We start from the raw sequence: 27980 nt of genomic DNA on the forward strand, positions 1-27980 counted from the left end.
CTCGAATCCAAGAAAAAACAAGACTATCCACTTGCTTTGCTTCCTCACCCTCGACTATGAATTCACTAAGCATAAGTTGAAATTACCTCTGTATTCTTAACATTGAGCAGTTTTTCACCTGCCGCTGTTATTTTTGTAATGAAGTCTTCTCATACTTGACTTTCAGCTCTCAAAGTTGTGTCAACCACATCTCCCAAATTGTCAGTGTTTTCCAGTTTGGGTTTCCATTTTGATTCTGAATCACTGTCTCTTCAAACTCAGTCTTCCAATGGTTCTTCACAGTACTAATGGGTATTCTGGAACATCCATCAGTCACAATACTGTATGTTCCACATTTAACTGCCAAGGAAACTATGCAAACATATTCATGAGGTCACCACAGGTTTTAAAGGAGACTTCAACTTTTAAAAGGGGACAGCAAGGAGTTCTGGAAAGTTACCAGAATTTCTAGTTGTGATGTCTGTATAGCACCTCCTGAAATACAGGCAGCATCCCTTGTAAATATTTAAATACCATTAAAATCTGTTACTTAATCTCAGGCTTCTTACTTTCTTAGGAGCCAACTGGGAAGAAAAACACTAAAATTGAAACCAAGTCATTGGCCTAAATACATGCTTAGAAGCCTTTTGTTTCTTAACAGTGAGTGTACATCCTTCCCCAGTTTTTCAGCCCAGCACATGCTTTTGAATCTCAGGATTCTAGTAACAAATCAAGGAACCCCAAGCTAATAATTTCTTTAAAATTCCAGTGTGTAGCTATTTTGCTCATACTTGTCAAACAGCGCCCCCTTGTGTCTTGGAAATCATTGCAACGGATAAATCTAGGACATTGCTCCCCCCCCCGCCCCCACTGTTTGTAAAACAAGTTTATAGAGGACTAGCATGAGGGAAGTGGGATGAGAAATGTTCAGCAGGGAAGTACCTGTTTGCCACCTTAACCTGCTATAACCTATTATTGGGGACTTTCAGGTGGGAATGCAGGGTTGGGATCCCAGGCCAGGACTGGCACCATCATCATGGCTCAAAGCTTCAATAGACCAATTTACTGTGGCACTGGCTTTCATAGACAAAAGGTCAATTTGGTTAGATTTATGAAGGTCTGGCCTTAGTAATCCCTGTGGAATTTCCTGGCCTGCAATTTTTATTTTTTACTAGTCTGTTAGTGGTCTGTGTTTCCATACCAATAATGTAGGGCAAAAAGACTGCATCCAAGATGGAAGCAATGATAGAAGCTGCTCTGGGGGTCTGTCTCAAGCCTTCTCCACCCTGCCCTCTAGATATATTCAGTAGAGGCCATGGGATGCGGTTGGTGGGGATGGGAGGGTACCGTCCAATGTATTTGGGAGGCATCAGGCTGACAAGATTCAGGATGACTGTAGTTATTGGGTGCTACGAAAGACAGAGGAAGGTAAAGATGGAAAAGAAAAAAGAGATTGGGAAATCGTAAGAAAGATTTTACAAATGAAGAGGAAGAGAGAAGAGAAATTACAGAAGAGAGTAGGAAGGAATGGAGAAAGAGAGAAGGGGAGAGAGGAAGGAAGGAAGATAGGAAGGAAGGAAGGAAGGAAGGAAGGAAGGAAGGAAGGAGGAAGGAAGGAAGGAAGGAAGGAAGGAAGGAAGGAAGGAAGGGGATGAGAGGAAGAGAGATTAAAGAAAGAAAAGGAAGGAAGGGAAAGAGATTAAAGGAAAAAAAAGAAGACAAATGAGGGAACAATGAAGAAAGAAGAAAGAAGGGAAAGATTAAAGAAGGAAAATAAAGAAAAGAGAAGAGAAGAGAATAAAAAAAATGAGAGGCATTACAGGGGAAAGAAAAGGAAGGAAAAGAGAAGGAAGGGAAGGAAGGAAGAAAGATGGCAACAAGAGATAAAAGGAAAGAGTATAGAAAAAAAATTACAGATAAGAAAGCAAGAAAGAAGATTAAACAAGGAAAAAAGAAGATAAATGAGGGAACAATGAAGAGAGAAGAACGGAGGGGAAGAGATTAAAGAAGGAAAATACAGAAAAAGGGAGAGAGAGAGATATAAATAGAGAATAAAGAAAAAGGAGAGAGAGGCGTTACAGAAGAGAAAGAAAAAGGCGGCTGAACCGAAAGCGGGAGCGCCGCCCGGGACGCGACCACACGCCTCTTGTTTCGAGTAAGCTAAGAACTCTCCTCCCTCGGAACCTTAGTTGCTGCAGCCGCTTGGCTCCGGGACGCGGGGGGGACGCATTCAAGGGACGGACCGAGGCGTTCTCCTTCGCGTCGGCAGCGAACGGGACATGGCGGCGGCCGCGGCGGGAGGCGAGGGGAACCCGTCCCGTTGGGCGGGCGCCAGCGGCTCGGTGCTTTCAGAGCTGCAGCGGGAGAAGCGGCTGGTGTGCGTGGAGTACCCCGGCGTGGTGCAGGACGTGAGCAAGACCCTCCTGACCCTGGGGGGCGAAGAGGGGGTCTCCCGGGTGAGGTTCCCCCCCACCCCCGCCTCGCCTGTTCCTCGCGAGGCAGCAGCCCCGTTAGCCTCTCTAAGCGCAGGAGCATGGGCAGGGTCAGGGGCGGCATTTCGTACATGCTCAGAGGAATTACGATTATCCTTATTGCTATTTTTACCAAAAATTCAGCTGTGGCATTAGGATTCAGAGAGAATGTTTCAGTACATTGAAAGTATATTTTAAAAAAAGATAGAAAGTAGGGAAGATGAAAAATAAATAAATAAAACATATAGTTATGCCTTCTGCCCTTCTTTCTATCAAGTAATTTACCATCTTATTCTTTTCCCCATCCTCTTTGGCCCTTTTTAATCCGCAGATCCAGAAATCATCAGTCTTTTCTTCTTTCAACAAAAAGTGCATACAACATTTTTTTAGATTTTTTGAAGATTTCAAAAAAAAATCTTCATTTTTTTTCCCTTGAGTACTAGGATTCCAATGACTAAAGGTATCTGAAAGTATTAGGATTCCAATGACTAAAATGTAAGGTTGGGGCAGAGTCCTAGTTTCAGATAAATAATTCTGTCTCCTCTCCCTTCCGTACTGATCATGAACTGGCCTGGAAAAAGATAAGTCATACGTTTATTTCTGCCCTAATAGTTTGCTGGTTAGCTAGAATTCTATGGCGCGGAGTGAATGTGTTGCCTTTCTCTCAAATTAAGATACGTCAGTTTGTTTTTAATCACGATTTATCATCTTGTTTAGATATGTCCATGCTACAGATACCTTAGAATTTTAGCCCTGTGTCAGTTTTAGACAAATAACAGTTCTAAAGACGCAGCTTATCTTGGTAATAATAGTGATGATAATATTGTATATTATTCCTTTAGCTTGTGTTTTATATTCAGTCCTCCTTTTTTACTTTTAAATAGTTGGTTAATTGTTTTGTTCTAGACTGATCTTTGACCGAAATACATTTTGACAGACATCTAGAGCCGACCAAATCAAAAAACTAATTCTGATCCTAAATGATGCTTGCAGGCTAGAATGTTGGTGAATTATGTGGTTGATTAATGTCCACATGTCTAAATGGGTTAGTCACTTTATCTGAAAAAGTAAACAACAGTTTTATAACTTGCAGTATCGTATTGTAAAGGACACATTGGGTTTAATTAGTTATTCCTTATGGCTGTTAGTCACAGCTCATGGCAGTGTTGGCTGATCTTATAAGAGGTAAGCAGGATCAGTCCAGGTTAATATGTGGGTGGGAAATGACTAAGAAATTGTAGGACTGTACGAAGACTGGAAAATAAAAAAAAATAAATCCCAGGAGAATATCTCTTCAGGCAAATGTCACTTCTGTCTTGATGCTAAGAAGAACTGCATGGACATGTCCATGTATTCACTGGGAACTGAGCTTGACCTATGGGCTGTTGCGTCCTTCTTAGACCTATGCCGATCCCAGCAAAAGACTTGAGCTGTATTTCCGTCCAAAAGACGCCTACTGTCACCCGGTGTGTGCCAATCGCTTCCCTACCTCTTCCATGCTGCTTAAAATAAAGAGGAAAACGAGGAAGAAACAGACAGAGGTGGGAGGGCTGGAAGAAGAAGAAATCAAGTTTGAAGTGGAGGTACTTGGTGTAATTGCCACCGTTTATAAGTTTCAAGGTAATTTGTTCTGACACATTTGGAGTTTGCGTATAAGTAAGCCCTTGCATCTGCTTGTCGTACAATATGCATTTTTTGTGTGTTTTCTTTCCTCCTTTGCTTTGGATGATCTCTTTCACAACCACCAGCCATGACAGTTTATGAATGAAAGATTAGGGTCACACAGCACTCTGGATTCTAAGAGGAAAACGTGACTTAGAATGTGCAGGGATGCCCATGTAACACCTATCAGCAACTCTTTAAAATCTTTAAATAATCGTCAACAAGTGGTAAGCACGCATCCATGCACACTCCAAATTGCCTTTTCTTCTTCCCAAGGTGGCAGCGCTGGTGATTTTTGAAAAGCTAAGCAGGGTTGAACCTGGTTAGAACTTTGATGGGAAACCATTAAGAAACAGAAATGTAGGCTCACCTGGGAAGTCTGCAAACTGGAAGAAGAAGAGGTGAATCATTTTGTATTGTTGCTAGGAAAATCACACTGTTGTGTCCAGAGGGTCACCAGAAGTGAAGGTCACCTTGAGGAAGACTTACCTTATGAGAATATACAAACACGCAGGATGAATAATTTTGTCAACTACAAAATAATTTTCTATTTTGTATAATTATTTTAAATAATACTATAAAATAATTTTGTAGTTTCTGGGAAGACCAATTTTCATAGACCTTTATTTAGTATATATCTGATTATATGGGTTTTCATTTATGTCAAAATACTCTTTCCCCTTAAATATTTTTGGTCAAGATAGCAATTCATTTTAGGCATTGATTGTATTTGCTTTTATTCAGAGTTAACCTAGTTAAAAGAAACTTAGCATTTTCAGTTTTAAAAAATCCAGTTAAAATAACATGGATTTAAATTTTGGTTAAATGTTGCTTCTAAAGTTGTTTGTTTATCTAGTTGTTTCTTTTTAGGGTTGTGTTTGTTTATCTAGTTGGGTTATAAGAGCCACAGAGCTGTTTCACAATCAGAATGGCTTATAAGCCTAGTAAAGATACATACATGCACACATAAATAATCTGGTATTTTTATTCTTGTCCACTCTGGCTAGCTAATTTGATAACTTTCCGATTTGCCTATTTCTTTCACCTGTTTCTGTGTACAGACCTAATATCTGATGGGCATTTTGCCATAGATAATTCTTAGTTACATACCTGATTCTAAGAATGTTAAAATAGCTTACTGTTTATATTGATCTATTTTTTTTATTGTGCTAGCTTCTTAATAATGCAGAGTGAGAGAAAATCCAGTTGCTGCTGAATGAATGTCCTGTATGTACTTTCATTTCACTCTATAGGTATGTCTGATTTCCAATACTTGGTAATGCATTCAGAGCCAGGCGGTAAACAAACATCAATGTATGACAAAGTCTTGATGCTCAGGCCAGAAAAAAAAGATTTTTTTATGAATGAGCTACCACTTTATATTCCTCCACCCATTTTCTCACGCCTGGACACTCCTGTTGATTATTACTATCGGCCAGATGTGCAACACAGGTGAGTGCCTTTCTTGCGATATAAGTGAAGCATCTATTGATATTTACTGGAATAGCCTATCTCTGGAGATATGGACAGATTTCTCTGCTTGTGTTCTGGAGAGCAGGAAATTCTAGCTCTCAACAGAGAGGGTTATAATTACTGTAAATAAATAGATGGTAAGAAATTTCTCAATAGTAGTAGTAGCTTGACTGGGAAAGCCATTGTGGAAGGATGCATTGAAGCAAAGGCTGGACAATCTTTGTCAAAAGAGGCCTTTGTCCTTGTACTGAATACGTGTTTTGATTTGATACAACTCTGGAATTCTATTCTTAAATTTTACAATGAAGCTGCCCGTGGGTTCTACCAGCTCAGCTGATCCAGGAGGCCATATTCTCTAAGTTGGTTTGTCCTCCACATCTTCAGAAGCCTCTTGATTCCAGCAAGTATCAGGTACTAGTTTTGACACTTGCAACAGGCAGCTGTAATCGATTCCAGCGTTCTCCACACCCCTGCTTACTCACCTGTGTTGCGGCCCCATAGAGGACCCTGCCGTTTAAATGACTGGTGCGTAACCGCGCTAATCCAAACTTGTGCATAAATGCATTAATCATATTTGAAAGAGTTTTCCAAATATGTGATGATGCCTGGGCTGAATTCCATTTGCTTTTGCGTATAGAGCGGCAGAAAAACATAATAGTGGGAGCTAATACAAGCAACTGCGTAATTTCTTTGATGTCAGTGCAGCTATTTCTCTTTTAGCAGCCAAATGCCAAGCTGTCTGGCATTGACCAGAAATGACCCTGTACCTCTTGCTTTTCCATTGCTCAGTGTAACATCTGGACGGCCTCCCATGCTCACATCTGTGCTTTTTCTCACTCTTGCCCTTCGTCCAAACTAAAAATCCTCCAAAATACATCCTCCAGAACGTAATGCATTCTGATTAATTACCTCTATTATATAATTCTGGGTGGCGATATGGCATAGTGTTTTATTGTAGTCTGAGGCTCTGGCGTGGGCTGGTCCGTGAAGTCACGAAGAGTCGGAAGCGACTAAACGAATAAACAGCAACCACAACAAGGAGTGATTGACCAAGCGTCGGAGGACCAGGGTTCCCTGCAGGGAGTCCTGCTCCCATCTTTCCCGCAAACTCTAGCATGGAGAACTTGGAAAACTGATGAAACTGTAGACGTCCTTTAGACCAGTGTTTCTGAACCGTAGCAACTTTAAGAGGTGTGGAGTTCAACTCCCAGAATTCCCCAGCCAGCATGGGGAATAAATAATCGACTCCTAGCTTTGGATGTATTAATACTGACACCTCGAACCTTTCTGCTTTAGCCTTCAGCTCTAGCTGCTTGGTATCCAGGCGTCCACGTGTGCGCTTTTTTGGGGGGGGGTAATTTTAATAGACGGCTTTCGTTTTACACTATTTCCAATTCAGTTGTTTCCCGTACACGGCCCGTAATTGTAAGATCCTGATTGATTTAGATCTGTTATAGCCACCCAACTTCAGTGGACTCCGTTCAGATCAAGGTGGTTGAAAATATTTGTTAAATACAGTAATCGAAAAAGATACCCAAGCCTGCCTTAGCTGGGGACCTTGGGCTCATCAGCAATCAAAATAAGGATGTGGCTGCTGGAATTTGATCATGGGGAGGCTTAAGGATAGGTCATCACAGGAATAAGCGGACAGCTGTTTTTTTGTGAGCCACTTAGAGTTGTTGAAAGTTGGGCGGCATCCAAGTTTAACAAATTATTATTATTATTATTCTTTTCTGTGGATTTTATTTATTTAATTCATTTATCAAATTTCGTCACTGCCCCTCTCCCCCGAAAGAGGGACTCTGGGCGGTTTACAATAAAGCTAAAAAGATTAAAAGACAGGAAAGACAAAACATATGACAAACGTATAAATATAATTCATATTGCCTGGGGCCTGTTGATTGTCTGCCCTGCTTGCTCCCTTTTAAGGTGGCCGTCGTCATAACCAAGCACTACATTTAGCTAGAGTTGTTTCCTTTGTTTATTTTGTCTTGCTCCCCAGGGAAGGCCATCACAACCCTCCACTTTCTAGCAACAGCCTGATTGGTCTCAGCAGGGCACGTCGACCCCACAATGCTATCTTTGTCAACTTTGAGGATGAAGACGTCCCCTCAAAGCCCTTGGAGGCAGCTGCACAGGCTTGGAGGAAAGTTTGCAGCAATGTTGTGGATCACCAAGCAGAAGAAGAACTGAAGAAAGTAGGTTTGCCTAAGCTCGCAACACCCGCTCCCCCCCAAAGAATCCAAAACGGCGATCCATACTTCGGACAGAAAACGCAAGTCTGCTGAGGATTTGGGCCTCGTGTTACTTTGATAGTGCAAGGCCGTAGTCCCGATGGCCGCAGAAGTGAACTGGGACATATAATGCCATTGACTGCCACGATTTCAAAAGCTGGGGTTGACATAAGGCCAGGAATTGGACTTTGGAATTCTGTGGCCCTCCCTACCCCTTCGTGACAAATGAAAAAAAACGACACTGCAAAAACAGGGTCTGTGTACAAATTCCCAGAGTTTAACAGGTCACAGAATTTTGCTTTTCCTTCTTTCAGGAAAAGCTGTGGAAGCTTTCCCTCTCCTCCCCCGCCCCACCCCTCTGTGTGTGTGTGTATAAAACAGTGTACATACACACACAAACACAAGTTTACAAAGCGGCCTTAGGCCCATTTGAAACAGAACCAAGCCATAATAGCCTGAAGGGAACATGTTGGAGATCATATTGAGGTAACTTAGTGGCAAATTCAGTGGGTGCTTTATTTTACGGATTTAATATCTTCACCCTCTTTTAGTGGAAGAGTTTGAAGGACAGTTCATAAAACATAGCCTGAAGTGGAAGTCTTTTTTATATTCGTTATTAGTTCACTCATCCATCCATCTATTCGTTCTGCAGTATTGACATACCATCCAGTTAGTTTCCAAAGAAAGCATAATAAAAATAAGTTCAACCACAGTATAAATATGTAAACCAAATCAGTCTTCACTGCCATCATGAACCAGCACAGCAATCTTATAAATATATTTTAAAAGGTAACTAAAGTACCCCCATTCTCTATTCTGTGGGCAATTCATAAAACGTGATCTGAAATGGCAGTCCAGGAGAAATGATTTATGGAGCGGAGATTTTTTACCGTCGCAATGCTAACCAAGTTTATTATGGTGAGACAGAAAGCACCAAGCTGACTTCTTGAAACTGTTTCTTTGAAAAAGATCGCGTATCGTTAAAAAAAAGGATAAGTCTGGCAGGATCTCACCTTTTTACTTTTTCATGTCTGTGTAATTTCTTTTCAGCTTTTTGAACTCCGTCCTGTGTGGTCCCGCAATGCAGTGAGAGCCAATCTCAGCATCCACCCTGAGAAACTCAAACTGCTTCTACCCCATTTAGCTTATTACATGGTGAGTCTCTTCTTTATCAGCATTATTGTGCCTTCTTATAAAAAACCTGATTTATAATAATTTTTAAACAGCAGCGTAGAAATCAGGGTACTTCACACATCATCTATATTGTCGATTCTTATGTCAGATCCCCCGATCAGAGGTTTCACAGAAACCCTTATCAGGGCATCTCCCATCATGTCATTCTCTCATGTTGCCGGATGGGAGGGGTAGGTGTGAAGTTGGAGTGTAAAGGGGTTTATTGTGGCTATGGAGCACATCAAGGTTGAGATACGACAGGAATACCATCTGGATGGGAGGGGGAGTGACACGCTTCGTGGGAAAGGGGACTAGGTAAGGGAATGTAGTTTTAAATTAGGTTTTGGACGGAAATCTTTATTCACAGCTTGCCTTCTGTACTGTTCATTATGCTTCATTAAAACAGTTCAAAGAAATCCAGTTTCTTTACTGTGTGTGTGTGAATGCTCAAATGAGCAGGTGCTGACACTTGTATTTTTCTGCATGCTTGCCTTTTTAGCTCACGGGTCCCTGGAGAAGCCTCTGGGTTCGCTATGGTTACGATCCCAGGAAGCATCCTGAAGCAAAAGTCTATCAGGTCCTGGATTTCAGAATTCGCTGTGGCATGAAATATGGTAAATTGGAGAGCCAGTTTGGTGTAGTGATTAAGGTGCCAGGCTAGAAACCAGGAGTCAGTGAGTTCTAGTCCTGCCTTAGGCATGAAAGCTGGCTGGGTGACCTTGGGCCAGTCCCTCTCTCTCTCAGCCCAACTCACCTCACAGGGTTGTAGTGGGGAAAATAGGAGGAGGAAGGAGTATTAGGGATGTTCCCCGCCTTAAGTTATTTATAAAAATAATAAGGGCAGGATAAAAAAAAATTGTAAACCCACCAGCCAGAACATTGCTCCAGCTTTCAGTCCCATTCTGAGTTTGGTGGGGGGCTTTTTTGTGGCATAAACCATTCTGGGCTTCCCCTGGTAACTGTAAAACTGGGGAACCTTTTTAAAAGCAGAAGGTTAAAGATAAAAGGGGAGGGAGGGAAGGGAAAACCCCCAGCCCTGCAAATCCAAGGCTTTTCCCCCTCCCCTGAAATTTTGTCCGCTAGCAAAACTGCAAACTAAGCACATCAGCTCCTTTTGTTAGAAATGGGACTCCAGATATGTGCCTCTGGAGAGGCTTTGCCACGTTGATCTGGTTTGCGCACGAGAGCTTTGAAGTCACAACAGAACCTCTGGGCTTTGCAGAAAATTGCAGAGAATAGTTGACCATCTGAGTTAATTCGAGGCACTGGCTGTACTCCGGGCCTCACCGGGGCCCCGTGCAGTGTGAAAAATTTGGCGCTGTCCTCTGCGCTGGCTCAGTAAAACTGTGGAAAGTCTCTCTTCCCCACTAATACCTCTTTTTCTCTCTCGAGGAATTGAAAATTGCTTCCAGAGAGGTTCAGATTTTGGCCAAAGTCCAAAGAGCCCATGCCAGTTGCACCTGTCCTGCCCTCCCCACTAGTTGCAATTAATTTCTTCTTCACTGACCATGTTTCTTCTTCTTAGGGTGCACCCCAAATGACATGCCGGTGAAAGCAAAACGCAGCACATACAACTACAGTCTCCCGATTACTCTTAAAAAACCAGGTACACCGGGCGATTGGGATTTTTGAGTTGTTTGGCAGCCCGTAAGAAATAGGAATGAAATTGCTTTGATTCCTGCTAGTAAGCAAGTTTCTTTTGGGCACCAGTCTGGACATGTTTGGGACAGGAAGCAAAGGATCCCTTGGAAAATGCCTGCTGTTGGCAGTATCTTAAATTAGGATGTCTGGTTTGTGTCTGTGGGACACATACTTTGTTCACAGGAGAGCCCTTAATGGTGCTTTACGTGTCATAAAATTTCTCTCCTGACCCAATCCGAGTATTTTACAGACTATTAGAAGATTAGCACCAATCTGTCTTACCAGGGCTGAGGAAGTCTTGTTCTGAACCCACAGAGAGCTTCCACTGGTCCACATAGATAATTCTTCTCCAGCCTGAATGCCCTCCAGATGTGTAGACTTCAACTCCCAGAATTCTCTAGCCAACAAGGCTGCTGCTGAGAACTCTGGGATCTGAAGGAACCCCCATCCCCCACCCTTCAACTCCCCAAGTTCCCTGGCCAGCATGCTTTTGCTGAAAATTCTGAGGATGATGATGATTGAATTTATACCCCACCATTCCAATTAAGTAGGCACCCCTGGCAACTGGCCACGTCAAAGGAAGTCCGCATACCTGGAGGCCAGCAGCGTAGGGGTAGGCTGGTGCAGACAATACCAAACCAAAACTGTCAGGGGTCTGTCCGAATGGAAGGCAGTATATTCAGTGAAGATTAGTTGTTACACAGTGTATGGTTTCCCCACTCATGTAAATCTGAATTAAAAAGGAAAAGGTTCAATTTAGAGATGCGCTACAGGAGTGGAAGGCCCGTAGCTGTCCAGAAGTCGCTGAACTACAGTTCCCAGCATCCTGCTCCCTTGGCCTGGCTGGCTAAGGCTGCCAAGGGTCATAGTTCAGCGACGTCTCAAGACTCAGTGGTTTCCCATTCACATCCCAATATGTTCTTGTTACCCTAAAGAAATTAAGATGCTCTTCTTACATCCCTTCCAGGAAGTCATACGCTTGGCATCCAAGACCTAAAACAAGGGCTGAGCACATCCGGGACATCCGGTGCGAAGTCCCCAGTTTTTAGCAAGTACAAACTTAAAGTAAGTATTTGGTCTTTGCACGTGTCTTCTTCTCTTTTTACCTGGGCGCGTGGCATACCAGGAAGGTCTTAGCTTCAGGCATCTTGTTTCTTTTTGGGAGATCTACTGTAGATTCACAGAAGTTTCCAAGATAATTTGAAGGGAGAGCTAAATAGATAATAAAAGCTAATCTGTAAAGAACTGTGTATTATTAATTTTATCTGCAGCGTAAGGATGAGCCTCCTTGGAGCTGGTGCAGATCTAAAAATTGGTACAGGTAGTCCTCACTTAACAACCATTCGTTTAGTGATAGTTCAGACTATCCCAACTGAAGTGTTGGGAAAAAGGACTTATGACTGTTCGCATGCTTATGACCATTGCAGCATCCCCGCAGTCACATGATCACGATTTGGGTGCTTGGCAACCAGTCCGCCTTTACTACCATTGCAGCGTCCCGTGGTCACGTGATCGCCATTTTTGACCTTCCCGGCCAGCTTCTGGCAAGCAAAATCAATGGGGAACCGTGCGATTTGCTTAACGACCATGTGGTTCACCTAACGATTGCCACAAAAGTCACAATCGGGTTGGATTTGCTTAATGACCACTTCATTTAGCAACCAAAATTCCGGCCCCAATTGTCGTTAAGTGAGGACTACCTGTAATTTGTCTTCTGAAGACAGTTGAAAGGCAATGGGTCAAGGAGTTTAAGTCCTCATAGGGACTACCGGTGGACCTTGGTAGAGAAAGATCTAAGGGGGTCCTACTTTTGGTGCTGAGACTTTCCATAGATAGGATTCAGTCTGGCCCTGCCGCTGATTCTCTGCCTTCTTCTGTTCCTAGGACTCCATTTATATCTTCCAGGAAGGGTCTTTGCCCCCTTATCGACAGATGTTCTACCAGCTGTGCGATTTGAAAGTGGAATGGTATTTGCATTGACCTTTGGAAGCTACTAAAATCATGTGTTTTAGTCACGTTCTGCTTGGGCAGCAGGGAGTCCTTTCTCCAGTTCTTGCTTACAGCTGGAAAAAACCTCCTTCGGCAGTGGTGAAAATTTGCTTCCCTCTTAGAAAGCTCGAGGCGTTTACTCATGGAACATTTGATCTGCAGAAGGAGAACACCTCCAGTCTCTTTCCCAGTAGCTCCAATTTCGGGTCCTGTCTCCAGAAACATAGACTTGGGATAGCCTTTCTCAAGGCACTCTCCGAGCTGGTCACTCCCAGAATTCCCTAGCCTAGCTGTTCCAGAGAATTCTGGGACCTGGGAAAGTGGGTTGAATGTGCTTATCTAGTCATCTGGAGGGACATTCAAGGAGTACAACTCATACCCAGAGCTTGTCCAGCTTGCCCAGGGCCCCTCCTCCCTGGTTTGAGTGGGACAGGAGGCATCTCAACTATGCAGACGAGACCAAACTTGGTTTTCAAGGTCCCTTATTGCAGAGTTGAGCTCCCCACCATGATGTCTTTACTTCCTTCTGCATACTGTATGGCTGCCATTAATTCCCATGGGATACAGTTAAACCCCTGAAGTTGGGAGTAGGACGCAGAAAAAGGGGGGAAAGAAGCTGGGGGTCTGAGAATAGGGAGGATGAAACGGGCAAGGGAGAGAGAATTATCTGTGTAACAACCAACTTGTAGAATTCGGGAGTGATTCGAGAGCATGGAATGAAGGGATTCTGTGGGTATGGATGGATTAAAAAACTTCATCTCTGTCTCTTCCAGCTGGCAAAATTTCATGGGATGTGGGGCAACACAATCTTACTGCTGAACTGTAGCTGAGAAGCCTAGTAGCTGCATTTAAATAATATATTAAGTTTAACTAATCTAGTTCCTTTTCTTCTGGCTAATCTGTGGTTGAAACCCAGACGGTTTATTGGTTTGGATGTTCTTTGCTTTACAACTCCAGAAATTCAACTGATGCTTTTCCTGGCTGTTTAGACACACCCCAACCCATCCTCTCAAGTAACAAGTGTACGCTAGCAAAGGTCGGGCCACCACCGTTAGCTACGTCTTCCCAAGAAATGGCTCTGGTAACAGCCACGGCTTGGAGGCAGGTTTCTCTTGACCCTAGTTGTCAGAACAGGGCCGGCCCTTGCTTCATGTTTTGGTTGTCGGATTCTCTGCACTGGGAAGAACAACCCTGAAATCAGCCTCTGTTCAGCTTGCAGAAGATCATCCACCGAAATGATGGCACGGAGGTGGCCTGTACGGAGCGGGACGGCTGGTGTCTTCCGAAGACCAACGATGACTTGAGGGATGCCATGTCGCTGATGATAAGGCAGATCATCCGGTCGCAAAGGCCAGGTAAAGGGGAAAAGGGGTGTAATGGGATGTGGGAAAGACCTTGGGAGATGGGGCGAAGAGATGCTGCTTGAGGATTGGTCAGATAAGAGGCAGCTGAGCCTGCAGCTGCATAATGGGTGGAGAAAGGGGCTCAGAAGGGACCCTCCCTGGTTTCCTGGGCTGTTAAAGAGATGGGGAGAGATGTACTTTTAGACTTGTAAGAATCTTGCAATGGTATGTGGGAAAGGCCTTGAGAGATGGGGTGAAGAGATGATGCCTGGGGAATGGTCAGATAAGAGGAAGCATAGCCCACAGCTGGATAGCAGGCAGGGCAAGAGGCTCAGAAGGGACCCTCCCTAGTTTCTTGGGCTGTAAAGGAGAGAGAGGCAGATTTGTACTTTCAGACTTGCAAGATTCTGTCAGTGTAGCTTTACAATAAAGTAGAATTAGCTCATCTGGTCTTGTTTCCTGTCTGGTCTACCTAGTAAGGCTGACAAGGGGCCTTGTCCCAGCCTCTAAGAGTTTTTAAAACTATTCTAAAAAATATTTACTGGTGAAATACAGAAAGCTATAAACACCAACAGGAAAGTAAAAGATAAATACTGGTTATACAGTGTAAAGAGAAAAAAAACTAAATCTAAATTATGGTGATTAAAATAAACATGACAAAAAGGCTAAACACAGAAAAAGAGATAGAAGATCCATATAATATCCATAGGTATTGATATAAAATGAATTCAGTCTGCAAGCTTCAGTGGCAACGGGATTTTCCCAAGTGCCAGATCCTGTACTAAACTGTCATGCTGAATTATTCTGAGCAGGTCTTCTGAGCCTTCTGCTTCTAATTTGTAATTCTCTCTTCTCTGGCCTGCTTCAGCTCTGTTCCGAAGCTCTTCCTGTGCTGCAGAGGGCAAAGAACGGCTGGCTTTTGAATCTGGGGAAGAGGAGGAGGAGGAGGAGGAAGAAGAGGAAGTGTTCAAGCCCTCGGACGGGAGCGAAAACGAAATGGAGACTGAAATTCTGAACTACATGTAATGGCCTGGAGCTGATGGGCTAGACTGGTTCTTGTGTGGGGGGGAAGTTTTGCTCCTAACTTTGGAGGAAACATGGAAGGAAGGAAGGAAGGAAACAAAACCAGCCAACAGGCTGCATTGTGTCTTTGACTTGACCGGCTTGGTGCAGAAGCATCGTTCATAGGCTGCGTCTTGCAGCGTTGCATGCTTTTTTTTTCTGAACAGCAACAGTTGGGTTTTGCCCTTTCCTGGATGCATCCTCCTTCAGCTGCTGTGTTCAAATGCAGATATGAAACCCTCACTTCGAGGAATCCCTCTGCCATTTCAGCATATTTGCAGTCATGGACTGAGCCCGTCTAACTCCAATTTTGACTCATGGTCTTATTCTGGATCGGCCCCGCAGAACTCCGAAGCAAGTCTTGATGGTTTCTCAGGCCTTCAAAACTGGCAAGCAAAATTACCATTCCGTTCTTACTATGACTTTGTTGTTCCTGCCCTTGTCAGACCAAAGTAATTTGGAATTCGTTTCACGAAGCCGTGAGAAAAACCTCTGTGATTCTATTGTTCTGGTTTTTGCGGGGCATCTGAGAAACAAATGGAAAGCCCAAGGGGTTTCCACTGTCTTGTTCAGCGAGAGAGATTTCTTTTTCACCTTGAGCGCGAGTAAAGGAATAGATTTGTGCCTTCAGAATAGTTTAAGTGAGATTTGTTTTCAGGATGCTTGGAAGCAACTTGGAGCTACTTTATTTGAAAATCCAATTTGGAGACAGCTGCCTTTGAGAACAACCCCCTGCTTAGTGCAGGATCTGGGCAAGAATATGAATGTTCTGGCCCAACACTTTGATCCCAACTTAAGAAGGAACTTGAAAAAGTTCCAGAACGTATCTACAAATTTGGAATTGCTGGGGTAGATGAATTCAAAATACATTCTACAGGTAGTCCTCAACTTACGACCACAATTAGGACTGGAACTTCCGTTGCTAAGCAAGGCAGTTGTTAAGTGAGTTACACCTGATTTTACAACCATTTTTGCCATGGTCATTAAGCGAATCCATTGATTTTGCTTGTTGGAAGCTGGCTGGGAAGGCTGCAGATTGCGATCACCTGAGACTGGAATGCTGCAACCATCATAAGCGCGCCTGAATTTTTATCATGTGACTGCAGAGACACTGTGACGGTCGTAAGTGCGAGGACAGTCGTAAGTCACTTTTTTCAGTGTCATCGCAACTTTGAACAGTCACCTAACAAATGGTCGTAAGTCAAGGACTACCTGTATATTCCTTGTGGAGGGCCAATAGTTTTTTTTTTAAGTATCTTTTTTCCTAGTTCTTCTAAATTTTTTACTGTTTGTTCTAGGAGAGAGTTTTATTTACTGTCTGTCGGGGGCTATCCATGTGAGAGCGCCAGCTGGTGGGTAGATGGAAGTCGAAGGGGAAGATAAGTTTTTCCATTTACAGCATTTACCTTGGATGTTTCCCCGCAAACCTTGGCAGCAAGCAAAGCAACTTTTGTGGCTGTTGTTCAGCTGCGCTGGGGGCAGCAGTGCCCTTGAGCTGCCTAGAGATAACTTGAGCTGAGCCTGGGGTATAAAGCCACCCATCTGGAACGCAGCGGCCCTGTTGGGAGCTCATCATGGGTCGCTGGGCTGTTCTGGGCTTTGCCTTCATCTTCTGCCTGGAGGCAGCTGGGGCTGCAAAGGTAACCCTCAGCTAGCTAAGGGATGCACAGATCTTGGCCAGGCGGGAAAAAGGTGTTCTGGAGAAGAGAAAATGGAATTAAAGCCAGAAGGGGTGTGGGGGGCTGGAAGATGCCAAGCCCACTGTTTCCAAATGAGATCATAAAGCTCAAGATTCGAAAGCAAAAAAAGGGGGGGGGGCTTTCCTCACTCTTGCCTTTATCTGGCACTCACTCACCTGGGGTTATCTTCATTGTTTCTTTGGATCCTGAAGTTTACAGCTCCAGCATTAGGAAGTGCATTGTGTTCGGTCTTTCTTTCTTTCTTTCTTTCTTTCCTTTCTTTCTTCAATGTTTAGTTGAATGAGTGTTATCTCAACTCAGATAGCCTTCAAAGAATCTGGATCTTTGCCCTCTTCCTTTTGGGGAGTTCCCTTTTATAGCAAGGCAGATTTGCACATTAGGGAAAGGTATGGGGCAGAGTGCATTTCTGAGAGCAGAGGTACTGCTGAATGGGTTTCTGAGAGAGTGAATGCCACGTCCTTACTGCTACGCGAGCCTGCCTCAAAAGGTCACAGGTGAGTTTCTCGGTACCTCCATTGAAGATTTTTAGAGCGCGAGGCCAAGGGGATGCTTGGAGAGCAAAGTACATAGCTGTGGGTCAAACAGCCTGATGTTTTGGCTTAATATAAAGCACTTTTCTAGGCCTGCACAAGTTCCTCTTGCGGTCATATTTTATGACCACACTGGTTAAGTATCCCTGTGCAGAAAACCGTTTCCCCATCCAGCTTGCCTGGAAAAAGTGAGGCCCCTAACTGCACGGAAGGGGAAAGAGTTGGGAATGAAAAAGCAGGGAAAGCAGGCTCCATCAGGGATGCAAATAGAAAGAGTTCTTCTTTGAAGTCGGACCACTGGTCCATCTTGGATAGTCTTGCCCACTCTTGGTCTGGGCCAGCTCCTTTGGGTCAACAATAAATACAAGCCTGCATTTATTCATTCATTGCAATTATACTTTGACTTTTCCCCGAGTTCAAGGCAGCAAACAAGGGGGAAATTCCTGATTTTTACTCCTGCAGTAACAACTCTGCAAGAGGGCTTGGCCACAAATCCCCAGCTTATCCCCTGGGTTGAGGTGGCCTTTCAACCAGCTTTAAGCCTCCTGCAGCAACTGAGCCGAAAACGCGCTCCAGAATTCAGCAGCAAAGTGGCCCACTTGGGGCAGCACGTTTGATTTGTTCTGCTTTTATGTTGTTTCTGGGTTTTCCAGGGGGAAAACGGGGGCAGGAGGTCCTTCCAACCTGAAAATTGAGCTTCCAAGATGCAGCTTCCCAAACAAAATGATGAAATTCTGTTTCCAAGATTGGACTCTTCTGGTGCCAAGACCCAGAGATCTGATTTGGGCCAGTTTTCAAATCTAAGAATGCTTGAAGGTCAAGAATGGAAGAGGTTGGCCTCCTGGGACTCCCAGGCCCATTTTCAGCCTTAAACTACCCACTTCCCCAAATCCAAAAAAAAATAAAAAAAATCCAAAAGATTGGGCCCTGGGATTTCATTCCAACCTCCAGCGGCTCCTCAGAAAGACTAAGTTGCAGTTAGAGACTGTGGATAATGTTCACTTTACTTAACGCAAAGTTTCTCAGCCTTGGCAACTTTAAGATGCGTGGACTTCAACTCCCAGAATTCCCCCAGCATCGGCATGAATGTTGACATTGCTATTTTCTGTGCAAAATTGCCGTGCCTTTCTCCGTGGGAGAAAATAACTCCCGCTTCTTCCCTCTTGTGGTGTGAGTTTAGCTGGGTGTTGTCATCACAGAAGGCGGGTTCGTGGAAGGTGTCAACAAAAAGCTGAGCCTTTTTGGAAATTATATGGATATCTTCAAAGGGATCCCTTTTGCTGCACCGACAAAGACTTTGGAAGACCCCCAGCCCCACCCAGGCTGGCCAGGTAAGGTGGGAGGAGGCAAAGTTCCTTCTTTTTTCAGCTGATAATGATGGTACTGAGAGAAGTCCCTTTGGGCATCTTGTTCTAAAGCTACTGAAATGCCTCTCTTACCAGAAACAATTTAGGCCCCTCTTCTGCACAACTGCACGTTGTACAAACCCACATAGGTGTGATTCAGCATCGCTTCTCCAGGTTTGTCTTAATTGTGGGTGAGGAACAAACTCACAAGGTTGGTAACTTTGGGGCACTAGAAAGAAAAAAGAATCACAGCCTTTTGGATCTCGCTAGACGTTCCCCAGAGGTTTTTGAAAGCCGCCTTTTGCCTCCTTAAGTTGGGGGGGGGGTTATCATGAAACTCTGGATTTGGGGAAAGCATTCTGCATTTCCTTCTGTCCTCCAAAATTAGCAGACTACTGTTGCCTTGGAAAAGATGCTGACTCAGTAGCGAAAGGTTTAAAGAAAGAGTTGGGAAAAAACTCATTGGAAGTCCCACTGCAGTCACTCAGGGTACTTTCCCCCAGTTTGGGCCTACAGCTGTGACTACAACTCCCATCACTCCCAGGGGCTGTTTTACCGCACTGGAGAGCCCAGTTTGCAAACTCTGGATGCCAGCAATCCTCATGAGCTGTCTTGGTACCCTCTTTCATGTAACACCCTTCAACTGAGGTCCACATTGACCCATTTTTTGGACCCCACTGGCTGGGTGACACAACATGTAAAGCCCCAGAAATACAAACCCAGGTCAACAGGAATCAAGCTTAGCATGTGGGGATGTTGCTAAGTTTTTCGGTGACATGTCATTTCAGCCAAGCCCAGATAACTCTTTATTAAATCCTTGATACTGCACTGGGTCCAAGCAGAGCTTCGCATCTCATGGAACGAATTTGGTAGAAAACCGCAGAGTAGTTCCCTGATTTTAGAATGGCTTGCAAAGAAGATTGAATTCCATACTTTTATGCTTGATGCTTGAAGAAGAAAAGCAGTTTCTTTTAAGGAGCGGCAGAACTCTGACACTTAACCAACACTATAAATCCTTCAACGTTCGCAACTGTAGGTCAAGAAAAGTCCCACCAGTGAAACAGAGGCAGCTACCTTACAGCTTTGGGTTGGTGCATTCGTTTTATTGGCTGTGTTTGCCCAATGTGCTTAACCTAGATATTGAATTGTATCTTGGGTTGGGTTGCAGCTAACGTGCCATCAAAAGATGAAACAAGGTTAGGATTAAACAAGGTTAATGCATGGCATAAGGACATCTGCTGAGTCTTACCTGACACGGCTTAAGGGCTAGCCAAACTCTGTTGTGCGAACACAGTCTTTATATGGCTTTACATATTGGCTTGCTGTTTCTGAAACCTGAAGATGCTTGTCATCAATGGGGTTGAAATATTAGATGTCGACATGTGCATTCCAAGAATTAAAAATCCCACAAAGAAGACTTCACCCCAAGGGATAGACAACCAATTCTGTGGTCTCCTTTATCTCTCAGGCACCCTGCAAGCTAAGGAATACAAAAAGCGTTGCATGCAGTCTACACTCACCCAGACAGATGTGCGTGGCTCTGAAGATTGTCTCTATCTGAACATCTGGGTCCCTCAAGGGAAGAAACAGGGTAAAGTTGTGCTAGAACTTAGAGTTTGCCCATAATTTTTTTTTCCTCCTCATTGGGCCAAATTGGCCAGCTACTTTCCCCATATAGTTGCCATATATATATCTGAATCTTGGCATCTTCCAAGATTGGGAAGATTCCTTGTCTGCTCCTATGGGCAGGCATATAAAGTGATGGGGCCAAAGTTTGGGAACCTAGGGAATAAAGGAAGGCAGCAAGGAATTTAGTCCTGGAGCAGTGATTTTGGAGCAAATTGAGGCTGAAACCTGCACTGGATTTGTGTTTCGGGGGAGTAGGCTAGATCTGTGTAACCTGTCAACCTCTTAATTGGGTTTACGTGCCAAGCCCTAAGTTCACATATGATGTGATGCCCAAAATGTTGAACCCTATTATGGCTTAACGTGGCCTCCACTCAGCATTTGAAGACCGTGGCTGGCTTCTTCAACAGGTTGAACGCAGACTAGCCAGCTGCGTTTCCTGCTCTGAGTTGAAGCTTGTTTCTTGCCTGCCTCATGCTTCTCTCTGCCTTGCCACCTCCTTGTGCTTCAGTGTCCACCAACCTGCCAGTGATGATCTGGATCTACGGAGGAGCCTTCATCTGGGGAGGCGGGCAAGGCGCCAACTTCCTGAACAACTATTTGTATGATGGAGAGGAAATTGCCAGCCGTGGGAAGGTTATTGTGGTGACCCTGAATTACCGTCTTGGGCCCTTGGGTTTCCTGAGCACTGGCGATGCTGCCCTGCCAGGTAAATGCAGCTGTTGGAGAAAGCTGTTCTTCTCCATCCATTGTAAGGCTGAGGTCTTGCAATGATTTAGTGTCTCTGTTTTAGCTTCCAGCATTGTTTTCAGTTGCTTTTGATGGCAAGGTTTTCATTCATTTGTTTGTTCATTCATTCATTCATTCATTCATCTTTTGAGTCATTCTTGACTCCTGACAATTACATGGACAAGTCTCTGCAGTTTTGTGGGAAATATTTTCAGAAGTGGCTTGCCCTGGCCTCCTCCTTCCCTGAGAGAAGGACTGGCCCAAAGTCACCCAGTTGGCTTTCATGCTAAGACGAGAACCTGGGTCTCCCATCTTCTGGTTTAGTGCTTAAATCACTACACCAAACAGCCTCTATCATGGAACGTGTCCTTTTTGTTTTCTTTAAAGAGCAATTTTGATTAAAAACGACCCAGGGATGAACAGAGATGAACTTTTCACTGTAACAGTTTAACATTCAGCTTTTCTAGACCAAGGAAAGAACACTGCCAGTTGCACAAACATACTCAAGAGGGTGTCTTGCTTTATGGGGTTACTCCGTAATTAGCCACCGAGAATCTTTTGGAGTAGGGTGGATATTATTGTTAATAATAATAATAAAACATCTCCTATCCGAGGTCCTTGGAAAGGACTCGATAGGTGGACAAAAATGCCAAATCCAGTCTAAACATCTGGCTGGCTGTGCAACCAACCGTAATAATAGAAGGCAAATGTCCTCAAACTCTCTTCAGTGCCTCAAAAAAATAATTTCTAAAGGGTAAGGTGCATTAATCTGTTTCTCCAAGCAGAGAGCCCTATGGCCTAGGAAGACATATACACATTGATTGTGGGATGAGCTTTCCTGGATTAATAAAGCATAAATAATGTTGTAAGAGAGAGAGAGAACAGTGGTTGCTTAATGCTTCATGTTCTCATCTTCTTCAAGGCAATTATGGCCTCAAAGATCAACATATGGCCATCGCTTGGGTCAAGAAGAACATCAGGAACTTTGGGGGAGACCCTGACAACATCACAGTCTTTGGGGAGTCTGCTGGAGCCGTCAGCGTCTCCTTGCAGGTGAGGGTGCTCAGAAGGCTCTTGGCTGTACGGCGGGTGTTTGTGAGAACTCTTTTCAAAAGATGGGATGAATTCTCGGTAGCAGGTCCTTGGTAGTAACACAGAAGACAAACAGGGCAACTTTTTAAGAAAAAGGGAACAAATGGATGTTTGTTTCATTGTCTTGTCATCGCTGGATTGCATTTAGCAAGCTAAATCTCCCCATTGGCAACCACCATTGGCATAACCCTAATTTTGCTTCGCATCCTCTGCAAACCCAGCCAGTACGTTCATCTGGAACTAGGCTAGGTCCAAAGTCCATGGTTAAGTTAATTCTGGGATTAGTGTGTTGTGTGAATGCAGCCTGCTTTGTCTGTTGGGAATCACGTCATTATTCCTGGAAGGTACAGTTGGGTTTCTCTCTCCAAGCATTCCCAGTCAGGTGTGTTTGGGATGCATTTCCTAGAAATCCTGCCTAGCACTGCCGATCCCATGGATTCCCAAAGCTTGCTCTGTGTTCCCTGCACGTAGACGCTGTCGCCGTACAACAAAGGTTTGATCAAACGGGCCATCAGCCAGAGTGGAGTCGGGATGTGCCCTTGGGCCATTCAAAAGAACCCCCTTTACTGGGCTACCAAGGTAAAGTGGAACCTACACATTACATTCTTGGGGATTGCCCCTTCTATGTTGCATCCAGTCCTGGCCCTGGGCCTACTTGGGTACCGGTGGAGGGTCAGTGGGGTTTTCCTAAGATTCCTCCCCTCATAAATGTGGATCGGAGGAGCCAGAAGGTTGGAGTAGAACAGCCATCCTCCTTGTGATCTTGAAAGACTGGCCCTAGAGACCACAGCTGGCCAAAGACAGATTGAGGACCACAAGGGATGTTCCTCTTTCAAGAGTGGCTTCTGCCCTTTTAAATCTCTCCCAAAAGAAGGTGTCAGTTAGATGGTTATGGACTGTGGGGCCACCTGGCTCTGGAGATCTTCCCTAGTTAGTTCTGGATAGGGTTGTACGGTCCTTTGATGTTGCTGGTGCACAATTTGAGGGTCCTCTGAGATTCCCAGCTCTAGGTGGGAGCAGTTGCTTGGAAGACCTTCGTGCTAGTTCATCTTGAGCGCCAGTCACACCCGTTCCTGGATCAGGAGGCCCTATTCACAGTCACCCACTCTCTCATCTGGTCTGCTGCACTGAGCTGCCCTTGAAGATCACCTGGAAGCCACAGCTGGTCCATAACACAGCGGCACAACTAGTTCCGAGTACTCCCACATGACGCTGCTAGTACATGAGCTCCACTGGTTTTCAGTGGACATCTGGATGCACCTCAAGGTGCTGGTGGTCACCTATAAACACCTTCATGGCACAGGACCTGAATATTTGCAGGACCATCCCCAGCTATCTCTGCCCGTCCTATAAGGTCTGACTGTATTGGCATGCTTTGATTCCCATCAATTAAAGAGTGTCACCTTATGGGGCCCAGGAAGCATTTCTTCTGTGTTTTAGCCCCTGCCCTATGAAACAGCGTCCCCCGTAGGATTCAGTTGGTTGCAGCCCTGCCTGCTTTTAAGAAGGCTCTGAAGACTGACTCTCTCCTTGCAGAACTGGCCCAGTTATAAGTCTATGGGTTGCATGTCTAGCCCTCAACCCGGCAGATGCTACTGAGTTTTATTATTTTATCATTTTCCTTCGAATCTGATGGATGTTTTCAGTCCTTCCAACTGCCCAGGCTTGCCTGGTGAGTGAGCGAAAAAACAAATCACGACAAGCCGATTTCCTTTGAAAGATGTCATTATTCCTATGAAGATCAGCCTCTCCCGCAACCGAATAAACACTGATTCCATCTTCCAGATCGCGCAGAAAGTGGGCTGCCCGACAGACAACACCACTCTCCTGGCCAACTGCCTCCGAATTACTGATCCGAAAGCGCTAACCCTTGCCTACCATTTGGATGTTCTCAACTTGCGCTGTAAGCTGGAGTGATGTGGTGGGGACACAGTCTGGGGACAGGGTTCAAAAACCCACCAAAAGAACAGTTGAGCTCCTCTTAACAGCTAAGTAAAAGTGTGACAGTTCCTTTTCTTTTTTTTTTTCTGTTAAAGTAGATAGATATTCCCAAACTGCTCTCCTAATGTTTCCACGATAAGGTAAAAAAAAGCTGAAAAGCACAAAGAAAAAGGAAGGCAGTCTGGTGCCCTCCATATTTTGGTCCTTTTGGAAACGGGCATCAACCCCTCTCTTTCGCTGTTAAGCCACGTCGAACAGCAGCAGAGTTTTCTTAATTCTCTAAATCAGGGTTGAGGATCCTGTGACTCACCGTCTTTTTTGGCTATTTTAGTTGAGGTCTTGTGGAAACGTAGAGCCCCTTTCCTCTTTTTCCAAGTCCAACCAAACTCCATAGTTTTCCCCAGAGGAAAATCATTCTCACTCCCACTCTTACTTCAGAATATACCAGTCTGGTTTATTGCTGGATCGGCCTTCAGTGTTTTAATTTCTAGCTTGCAAGTTTCAGAAGAGGAATCAGGAGGGTCTAAAGGTAGTGGAGATCTCTACTTGCTGATTTGGAAACTTGGTTCCCTCTGATTCCAAGGTATTAAAAACACCCTCTTGTGACAGTTAATCCTTTTTTCCCTCCCATCCTGCCTGCTTCCAAAATGCCAACCCTTCAGGCTTCCTGATTTGGCTTTTGCAAGCCATCGGGCTTTGAATGCCTGAAAGCGTTTCTAAACCAGAACCCTTTCGTTAAGAGTTAATGGCGAGCCTCCCTCCCCCCAAATTAAAGCAGACTACCTTTCTGCTTCAACCTATTTCATCACCGCCCTCCCAAATCCCAATCTGAGTTTTTCCTCTGCTTCCAAACAAAGTTTAGATAATTATTTGTATATACAGGTCCCATGTGGTCTTCAAAGTTTATTCTATGGGTAGTCCTCGACTTACAACCATTTGTAATACAGGTATGCCTCAGCTTATGACCATTCGTTACAAGTTACAATGGTGCTGGGAAAAGTGACTTACAACCAGTCCTCACACTTATAGCCATCACAGTGTCCCTGCAGTCACATGATCAAATTTCAGGCGCTTAGCAACTGGCATGTATTTATGATGATTGCAGCGTCCTGTGGTCACATGATCCCCATTTGCGACCTTCCCAGCCGGCTTCCGACAAGCAAGTCAATGGGGGAAGCCAGATTCACTTAACAACCACATGATTCACTTAGCAGCAAAAAGGTCGTAAAATCAGTCACGACTCACTTAATGATGGAAGTTCCGGTCCCAATTGTGCTTATAAGTCGAGCACTACCTGTATACTGGTGTACTCTAGGCTTTCACAGCTGGTATCCATGGGCAGTGTTGAGCTTTGGGGTTTAGTGACCGTGTTCTAGACCACAGATTTCCCGTTTTACTGGCAACTGTGGCTGGCATCTTCAGAGGCAGGGTGGTCTGCTACGCCTTGCCTCCGAAGATGCCTTTGGAACTTACCCTATGCCCCTGGCACTTTTGCTTGAGAGAGTTCCTCTTGCTTTCTGTCCAAAACGATGGGCTCATTGGCCGTCTTCCCCCGCAGACCCCCTGGTCCACTACCTCGCCTTCACCCCAGTGGTGGATGGGGATTTCATCCCTGATCTCCCAGAGAACCTGTTTGCCAACTCAGCGGACATTGACTACCTCGCCGGGGTCAACGACATGGATGGGCATTTCTTTGCTGGCATTGACATGCCAGCCATTAACCGCCCACTGGTGAAGATCACCCGGTAAGGAGGGAAGCAGAATAGATGCCGTGCGCCGGGTGGGGAAGGCTGGTGGGGCACCTGGAGATCTTGGGCTGGGCCGCCACGCGACTTGTTCTTAAGGCTATTGCGTGCTTGGATTTGCTATCAAAAAGGGGAGACATACATTTATGCCAGGAGGGGCGGGGGTTACCCTAAATCAGCCTTTCTCAACTTTTTGACCCTGGAGGACCCTTGAAATATTTTCCAGGCTTCGGGGAACCCCTGCCCATTCAGGCTCAAATATAGGGCAGAAGTTATAAAATTATTCTATGTGTTTCATGGGTAGGCCTGGCTAGATGCATCGACAGTGTTCCTAAACTGAAAATAAAGAGCGAAACTTCCCTCGTTCATGTGAAGTTGCCTGAATTTGAAAGTTTTTTAAATATATCATGGTCTCCCAGGGAACCCCTCGCGACCTCTCCCGGAACCCTAGGGTGCCACGGAACCCTGGCTGAGGAACCCTGGCCTAGCCACGCCATTGCATGTGAAGATGACACCTTTGGATAAAATTTGTCAATCTGAAAAGTGGCTAACAGACACTTCCCAATTTTTGGCTACCTTCGACTAACACAGCTCATCTCCCACAGTGTCTTCCATGGTGTCAAAAGTGTTTCTTGGGGAAGCCTTGCAAGATATGTTCCTGTGTTGGTGGGGGGCGGGGATAGGACGGGGGAGGCCCTGCTGAACCAGGAAGGCAGCTCCAACAGGGTGCAACGCTGTGGGTGAACCCAGCCTCTCTGGATTTGGGGGGGCAGGTGATCTCTTTCAGTCTTAACTTGCCCCACGGGGCTGTTAGTTGGAGAACAGGGGCAAGATGGATGATGAGCCATCAAGTCATTTCCAACTCCTGGTGACCACCGAGGTCTTCTCCATGACGATCTATCCCAGAGCTTTCCAAACTGTGTCGCGACGTTAGTGTGTCAGCTGCAGTGTGCAGTGTGCGTAATCGCATCAAAACAGCTGATTCCACATGACTTCCGGTGATGTGGCCACACCTGCAGTGTGTTAGTGTGTCACCAATATGAAAAGCTTGGAAAGCTCTGATCTGTCCTTCACCTGTTCTTTCAAGGTGCCCGGTGTTGGACTCGCCGCCACTCCAACCGCGATGGGCAACACACGATTGGGTCTTCTAGATTTGAATGTTCCTAAAATGGGGGGAAAATGAGATGTCTCCACACTTTTTTTCTTTCTTTCTTTCTAGGGAAGAAGTGTATAACCTGGTCCAGGGGCTGACCATGGTGAAGGGGGTTGCTGGAGCAGATGCAACCTATGCTTTGTACACGCAGGTGTGGAGCGACACGGTGGACCAGGAAGTCATGAAAAGAACAGTGGTGGATCTGGCGACCGACTACATATTCCTGGTCCCTACCCAGCAGGCACTTCAGCTGCACAGACAGAACACCAAGTGAGTTATGGGGGACAGGGTTTGGGGACAGGGAGACACAGCTGGCGCGCTGCAAGTCTTACCCTGTTTCTCTGTCCCCCCCGCTCTTGCTTATTCCAGGACCGGCAAGACCTACAGCTACCTCTTCTCCGAGCCCTCTCGAATGCCGGTCTATCCCGGTTGGGTCGGGGCGGATCATGCTGACGACCTCCAGTACGTCTTCGGGAAGCCTTTCGCCACACCCTTGGGCTACAAGCCACGGCACAGGAAGGTCTCGGAGGCCATGATCGCTTACTGGACAAACTTCGCCAGAACTGGGTGAGGGGCCTCTGTGTTCTGTGCGGTCAACAATGTCCTTGAATTGTCCTCCTGCCTGTCATCAGCCCTGAATCACCCCGCTCATGAATGGGGAAACTTCCTTTGACTGATGTTTGCTGGATATCAGGAGTTTGATTCTGGCAAGGGGTGTCCTAAAAAGCCAAAACTAAGTGTTGCATTCTCAACCTAGAAAACACCAGTTTGGGAGACACCAACCCACCTTTGTCTGAAGGAGGCTCTATTCTCTCTTCCGTGTTGTGTACAGGAACTAAGCTTGTGTGATTTTTCTCCCCCCCAGCGACCCTAACAAAGGAGAGTCCAAAGTTCCCATTGCCTGGGTGCCTTACGATACTGAAAACACCTTCTACCTTGATATCAACCACAACATCAACTATGAGTCAGTGAAGCAAGCCCTACGCACGCCTTATGTCAACTTCTGGAGCGTTCAGTACCGCGATCTCCCGGATGTTCCCGTCACAGTGGAGCTGGAATAAAACCGGTGTAGGAACGGAGTCTCTGCTGGC

At 45.2% G+C, this 27980-nt stretch overlaps 2 protein-coding genes across 2 annotated transcripts; both read left to right on the top strand.

Moving 5' to 3' along the window:
- The first annotated feature begins 2253 nt into the window (after positions 1-2253).
- GTF3C5 (general transcription factor IIIC subunit 5) lies at positions 2254-16015 on the top strand. The gene is made up of 11 exons (XM_063316476.1): positions 2254-2435; positions 3851-4070; positions 5366-5564; positions 7588-7783; positions 8870-8974; positions 9492-9606; positions 10518-10598; positions 11601-11698; positions 12518-12600; positions 13835-13977; positions 14834-16015. The coding sequence occupies exons 1-11, from the start codon at positions 2259-2261 to the stop codon at positions 14989-14991; spliced, it is 1575 nt and encodes a 524-aa protein (XP_063172546.1). The 5' UTR covers positions 2254-2258; the 3' UTR covers positions 14992-16015.
- On the top strand, positions 13879-27973 carry CEL (carboxyl ester lipase). Its single transcript, XM_063316477.1, has 11 exons — positions 13879-13977; positions 18438-18588; positions 20072-20194; positions 20741-20938; positions 21881-22011; positions 22522-22629; positions 23836-23953; positions 25550-25736; positions 26956-27159; positions 27259-27456; positions 27755-27973. The coding sequence occupies exons 2-11, from the start codon at positions 18510-18512 to the stop codon at positions 27948-27950; spliced, it is 1542 nt and encodes a 513-aa protein (XP_063172547.1). The 5' UTR covers positions 13879-13977; positions 18438-18509; the 3' UTR covers positions 27951-27973.
- Positions 27974-27980: the final 7 nt, after the last annotated feature.

This window comes from Candoia aspera, chromosome 16, assembly GCF_035149785.1.
Source record: "Candoia aspera isolate rCanAsp1 chromosome 16, rCanAsp1.hap2, whole genome shotgun sequence".
Taxonomy (NCBI): domain Eukaryota; kingdom Metazoa; phylum Chordata; class Lepidosauria; order Squamata; family Boidae; genus Candoia; species Candoia aspera.

Bases quoted from the DNA above. Each gene is read 5' to 3' on its own strand.
- CEL (XM_063316477.1), top strand. From the start codon at position 18,510: ATGGATATCTTCAAAGGGATCCCTTTTGCTGCACCGACAAAGACTTTG. The intron at 20,939-21,880 runs GTAAATGCAGCT...ATCTTCTTCAAG, and splicing joins TGGCGATGCTGCCCTGCCAG to GCAATTATGGCCTCAAAGAT. The intron at 25,737-26,955 runs GTAAGGAGGGAA...CTTTCTTTCTAG, and splicing joins CCACTGGTGAAGATCACCCG to GGAAGAAGTGTATAACCTGG.
- GTF3C5 (XM_063316476.1), top strand. From the start codon at position 2,259: ATGGCGGCGGCCGCGGCGGGAGGCGAGGGGAACCCGTCCCGTTGGGCG. The intron at 7,784-8,869 runs GTAGGTTTGCCT...ATTTCTTTTCAG, and splicing joins CAGAAGAAGAACTGAAGAAA to CTTTTTGAACTCCGTCCTGT. The intron at 9,607-10,517 runs GTAAATTGGAGA...TCTTCTTCTTAG, and splicing joins TCGCTGTGGCATGAAATATG to GGTGCACCCCAAATGACATG.